At 49.3% G+C, this 6,000-nt stretch overlaps 1 protein-coding gene across 6 annotated transcripts in view; it reads left to right on the top strand.

Moving 5' to 3' along the window:
- The first annotated feature begins 2,094 nt into the window (after nt 1-2,094).
- Nucleotides 2,095-6,000, top strand: part of LDB2 (LIM domain binding 2) — a 241,628-nt gene continuing 237,722 nt past the window's right edge. For 2 of the 6 annotated variants that reach the window (XM_081876413.1, XM_081876414.1), the window contains exon 1: nt 2,157-2,294. Coding sequence is in view for 4 of the 6 variants with exons in the window: in XM_081876412.1 (XP_081732538.1) it covers nt 2,160-2,294 (135 nt within the window). In the remaining 2 variants the exon portion in view is untranslated. Of the gene's footprint in view, nt 2,295-2,996; nt 3,087-6,000 lie in introns of those variants that run through there. The other 4 variants (XM_081876412.1, XM_081876410.1, XM_081876409.1 and 1 more) reach the window with 4 other exon arrangements.

Raw genomic sequence — 6,000 nt, 5'->3', positions numbered from 1 at the left:
AGGGGTTGATGTGGCGAGTCATCCCTTCTGCGATATCAGGTTCCCCATCAAAGGGGTCTTGAGGGGCAGCGGCGTAGCGTGGGTTGTCAGCACCCGGGGCAAGGCAAGTAATTTGCGCCCCCTAACCCAGGGCAAGGCAAGTAATTTGCGCTCCCTAACCCGGGGCAAGGCAAGTAATTTGCGCCCCCTAACCCCTAACCTGCCGCCGCTGCCAGCTTCTTCTTGCTGCTGCCTGGGCTGGTCGGGTGTGGTTCTCTCCCGCGCTCAGCGCTGCGCTGGGCGGCCGCTGCACTGTCCCTCCCCCAGATAGTCCCTCCCTCCCTCGCTCTCTCTCCGCTCCGCACCGCAACACACGCCTGGCACCCTCCCCCTCCACAGTGGGCGGCGACCCGGCAGCTCGGATCGGATTCGCACAGCCAGCACTGCAGTGAGAGAGAGTGAGTGAGCCAGGTAGCGGCAGAGAGCTGCGAGTGCGAGCGCCCCCCCCAATGTTGCGCCCGGTGCGGCCGGCCCCCCCTGCACCCCCCATGCTACGCCACTGTTGAGGAGAGCAGGGCAGAGCAAGGTGGGTGCAACACATCCCGGGTGTCATCACCTAGGGGGGTGATATTCGGCGTGCCACCTGCCTACCCCAAAAGCTCAACAGCAGTGACAATCACAGCCAGTATTTTTATACAGGGGTACCTCTGGATACAAACGGGATCCGTTCCGGAGCTCCGTTCGTCTCTAGAAACAAACGTAACTAGTCTGCGCACGTGTGCGCCACTTTTCACCGCTTCTGCACATGCACGTGACGTCATTTTGAGCATCTGCGCATGCACAAGCGGCGAAACCTGGAAGTAATGCGCTCCGTTACTTCCGAGTTGCCGCGGAGTGTAACTCAACCCAAGGTATGACTGTACTGTGAGTAGATTGCAGTCCCTTGGGAGTCCAAGTGGATTTCAATTGGGGGGGGGGTGCGTGACAAGAAATTTTCTGCACCGGGTACCACCTGACCCTGCTATGCCACTGGAGGGGAGTCTCTGGCCACAAGCACACAGTTGTGGGTCACAGTCCTCCCCTCAGCTGTGGGGATCAAGGGGGCCAGCTGTGTAAAGGCACGTTGTGCAGTGTCCAGCTCCTGACTGACCCGTCTACACGCCCAGGTTTCCTACATGTGAAAATGAAATCCGGCAGAAGATGCTGTCCTGTGTTTCCCTTCTGCCTCCCTGAGGGAGGCAAATCAGGAAACAAGCCAACAAACTTTGAAGGAAATAAAAAAATTCCTTCCAGTAGCACCTTAAAGACCAACTAAGTTAGTTCTAGGTATGAGCTTTCGTGTGCATGCACACTTCTTCAGATACACACTTCTTCGTGTGCATGCACACTTCTTCAGATACAAGTGTGCATGCACACGAAAGCTCATACCTAGAACTAACTTAGTTGGTCTTCAAGGTGCTACTGGAAGGAATTTTTTGTTTTGACTATGGCAGACCAACACGGCTACCTATCTGTAACTGGAACTATGGAAGGCACCACATTGAGCCGCATGAAATGGAAGTCCATCAACCTCACCAAGAAACTTGCACAGGTACAGGTATCTGAAGAAGTGTGCATTGCACACAAAAGCTCATACCTAGAACTTAGTTGGTCTTTAAGGTGCTACTGGAAGGAATTTTTTTATTTTGTTTTGACTATGGCAGACCAACAGGGCTACCTATCTGTAACTGAAACTTTGAAGGGGCAGGATGCGTCTCTCGAGGCACGTTTCTGGTGGGGGTTGCGTGTGCGTGTGTGTGTGTGTGTGGTGTGGTTGGCCGACCCCGTTGCCCCCCACCCAGCCCAGTTCCTCACAGGAAACTTCCTTTTGTGTCCCCCTGAGGAGGAAAAAGAGAGAGGGAGGGGGGAGAGCAAAACCCCGCGTTGTTTTCGCAGGAGGCGGACAGGAAATGACCCCTTCTCCGCCGACGGCGCCTTGAAAAACCAGCTCCCCGCCCGCCTCGCCTCGCCTTCCCTTCCCTTCCCCTCCCTCCCCGCGCGGGGAGCAGCAGTAGCAGCAGCCGCCGCCGCCGCCGCCGCCTCCCGCCCCGCGCAGCCCATGTGCTCGGCGCGGCTGTGGGCTGCTGCTGCTGCCGCCGCCTCCCGCGCGCCCTGAGCCTCGCCGGCGAGCGGCGGCCAAGATGTCGAGCGCGGCGCCGCACGACCCCTTCTATTCTTCGCCCTTCGGCCCCTTCTACCGGAGGCACACGCCGTACATGGTGCAGCCCGAGTACCGGATCTATGAGATGAACAGGAGGCTGCAGACTCGCACCGAGGTGAGTCCCCTTCTTCCTCTTCCTCCTCCGGCTGGGGAACTCGGCGCCTCCCGGGCACGGGAAGGGGCCACCGCCGGCTCCGTCGCCCTTCTCCTATGCGGCGCAACTCTTCGGGGGGAAAAGCGCAGGCTGCACGGTGGGGGGGGGGGGGAGAATGCAAGGCAGCTCGCTTTCCAATGCCCCCCTTTGTGCAAGCGCGCAGGTTGGGGCCAGGTAACCTGACCTCTCTTTTTTGGGGGGGCATTTGCAATCGCAGCGTTCTCGAGGTGTTGCGTGCATCGAAGGAACGTGTGTGTGTGCGGGCGCGCGTGTTCCAAAACAAACCAACCACGTTTCGGCGGCGGTGGATGTTACCTGTACTTCTTCCCACCCGGGTTATCAGCACGGAGCCTACGAAGGCAGAAAAGAGGGCTGGAGTTGGACAAACTTATTGCCTTATGCTGATGGCAGATACACACAGACCCTTCCATGGGTCTCTATTTTCCAGGGACGTCCCTGATTTAGAGAAGCTGTCCTGGTTTCTGTTTTGATCTAGGAATGTCCTGCTTTTCCTTAGGATGTCCCTGTTTTTACTGGAGAAATGTTGGAGGGTATGGAGCCATCTGAAGGAAACCCTGTGCAGGGAAGATTTTTTTTATATGAAAAAGATGTTTAATGTTTTATTATGTACTTGTATGTGTTGGAAGCTGCCCAGAGTGGCTGGGGCAACCCAATAAGATGTGTGGGATACAAATAGCAAAATTATCACTAGGGAATGGGACATCCCTATTTTCATTGGAGAAACGTTGGAGGGTATGTATGAATGAATGATGTTTCTATTATTTTGTTAACAGGAGGAATAAACAGTCCGGCATTTAACCCCACAAAGGATAACAGAAGCTGTATCCAGTGTTGGTCTTGCTTTGTAATGTAGAATCTGCGGGTTTTGTACCACAACATGAGTGTTTTCTGTGTGTGCCTGTATGTGTGTTTGACTTGAGTAATGCATAGCTGAGTAGAGAATCTCTTCACTGAAAAGAAGAATAGAAACATTAGGTTTGTCTTTCATCTAAAGCTAAAGCTGCTTCTCTTAATCAAATGATTCAAAGAAGTCATAATTCCGGGGTGTTCTTACATGAAGAATGTGTGGGGTGATAAATCTAGCAGGAGGGCTTCATTTCTTCCCTGTGTGCCTTCAACTATGCACAGTTACTTTTTGTTTTCCTCAAGTGGTTTTTTTGAATGGGCTCAGCTGGGGAACAGAACACTTCAGAGAATTCAGACTTTTGGAAGCGAAAACGTCGACAATGTTACTGAATAATTTTGGCGTATTTTGTGAGTTCGGCTGGTGGTTATAATAGCATAACTTTTCAAGGGATCCCAAGGTTGTTGTAAAAGAAGCATACTTCTTAATTGTTCACTGCTGCTATAGTCTGAATGTATGGGATCCAGGTAACCTGCTTTATGATTGGTGAATTGGTAGGCAGCAATTGAGTTCCAAGCACTAATAACATTACAGTTTGGATCACCCTGCTCCTGCCCTTTATGTTTTAAACTGAGGTTGTGTTTTCCGTTTTGACTCTGGTTGTTGCTCCTTCAGTCTAGTTAATAGTTATTGGGTTACTGGAAGCTTGCAAGAATGAATGCTTTAAGAAGGTGACTTGCTTTAGGATGTTGTTTGTCAGTGTTCCTTGAATTTTTATAAATTGCCTCTCAATTTTTCCTGAAGTTAAATTCTGCTGTGATTTCGGGGCAGTCCCTCTGACAAATTTCAAGGGGAGCAAAAGTAGTTTTGAAATTTCTCTGGGGCGTTCTACAGGATAGCAGACTCTCCGCTCCACCTCTTGAGTTTTTAAACTATAGTTTGTGATTTGTGGAAATTAAAATCAATTTTGGCTGCTGCAGTTTTCCATGATTGTAGCAAGTTTTCTTGAGTAGACCTGCCCTTTCTTATGCTGGATGAATGTTGTTGTTGTTTAATAGGACTTGTAGGAAGACATTTCTCTGTAATCTGATTCATGAGAATTGATTCAAGCTAAGACAGTGGCTAAAGGGACGCGGGTGGCGCTGTGGGTAAAACCTCAGCGCCTAGGGCTTGCCGATCTCATGGTCGGTGGTTCGAATCCCCGCGGCGGGGTGAGCTCCCGTCTTTCGGTCCCAGCTCCTGCCCACCTAGCAGTTCGAAAGCACCCCTAAGTGCAAGTAGATAAATAGGTACCACTCCAGCGGGAAGGTAAACGGCGTTTCCGTGTGCTGCGCTGGTGCTGGTTCGCCAGAGCAGCTTCGTCACGCTGGCCACGTGACCCGGAAGTGTCTTCGGACAGCGCTGGCTCCTGGCCTCTTAAGTGAGATGAGCGCACAACCCTAGAGTCGGTCACGACTGGCCCATACGGGCAGGGGTACCTTTACCTTTACCTTTTTAAGACAGTGGCTGGCTTAGTTTGTTTTCTGTGTGCACAGGTGTGCCGCTTTGTATTTAGGGGATGAAGTTAGTTTATTCTGACTTTCACAGACTTCTTAAACTTTGCCCTTCCTCTTTGTGGGATTTGAGGTTTACCACTACATCTGTTCCCATGTGCATGCAACTATAAAGAAACAAAGAAAAAACCTGACATGACATTCCCTGCCCCCCAATAAACGTATATTCAAGATCATATTGGTTAAACTGAAGAACCTAGGAGATACTGCCCAACAGAAGTGGACTCACGTCTGTTCTGTTGGAGCAACTTCATATTGCAGTCCTATATTAAATGTGTGGATGCAATGAAAACATTCTGGCGAGTCATTTAAATTTTGCATTTAGTAGTGACTCTTTAAGATACATGCAGCAGTGGTTCCTTCCATGCTAAAGAATTCAGGATACAGTGCCTTGTAAATAAAGTACAGGAGTTTTTATCAGTATCTGATCTGATGTCAGCAGTACATTCGGTTAGAGAACTCATTGTGTTTTGTATGGCAAGAAAAATGTTTGTCTTCTAAAAAAGAGTATCTGCACATTCATTTTATAATGGGAATTCTCCCCTGGGATTTAACTTTCATGAATTTCTCAGAAATCTGTGAGCCTATTTTGAAAGACTGACAGAACCCTGGCTGAAATTCAGCCTCCACCCTGGTTTTTATGCTGGTTTTTATGTTAAATAATGATAAAGTGTCTTTATCAAATATCAAATAGCAAAGGCCAGCATGCATACTTCTGGAAACAAAGCTTTCTGAACCCCTGTGTCTTTTTACTTTGGGTTTCGCTACTGGCAAATAACGTGGAACGAAATCTGGCCAATGATACTTAAAGTGTGTGCCAACATGGCTTGCCACCTAGCTGATGTGCTAAACAATGGTCATAAACTTATTCCCCCATGGTATGTACCCTGTTCCTGACTTCTGGACTGCCATATACAGAATTTTTCGCTCTATAGGACGTACATTCAGATCGTGACATCTTCTCTTGATAGGGGCAACAAACCCAGGTTTGCCACAGAATAGTCACTCAGGAGTGAGCTGTAGCCAATTTCAGTTCTGGAAAATAACACATTCTGTTTGAAACATTACTTAGGTGTATATCTAAGAATATTTATATTTACATTTATCTACACACACACACACACACACACGGCTGTATTTTTCCGTCTATAAGATGCCCCCCATATATAAGACACCCCCTATTTTGGGGGACTCTGATTTAAGAAAATGGGGGGAGATAGACCCATGTATAAGACACCCCCTAATTTTT

This window comes from Podarcis erhardii (assembly GCF_964252035.2).
Source record: "Podarcis erhardii genome assembly, chromosome: 9".
Classification (NCBI taxonomy): Eukaryota; Metazoa; Chordata; class Lepidosauria; order Squamata; family Lacertidae; genus Podarcis; species Podarcis erhardii.
The sequence above is the reverse complement of the archived record's forward strand: the minus strand, read 5'-3'. Positions and strand labels throughout refer to the sequence as shown.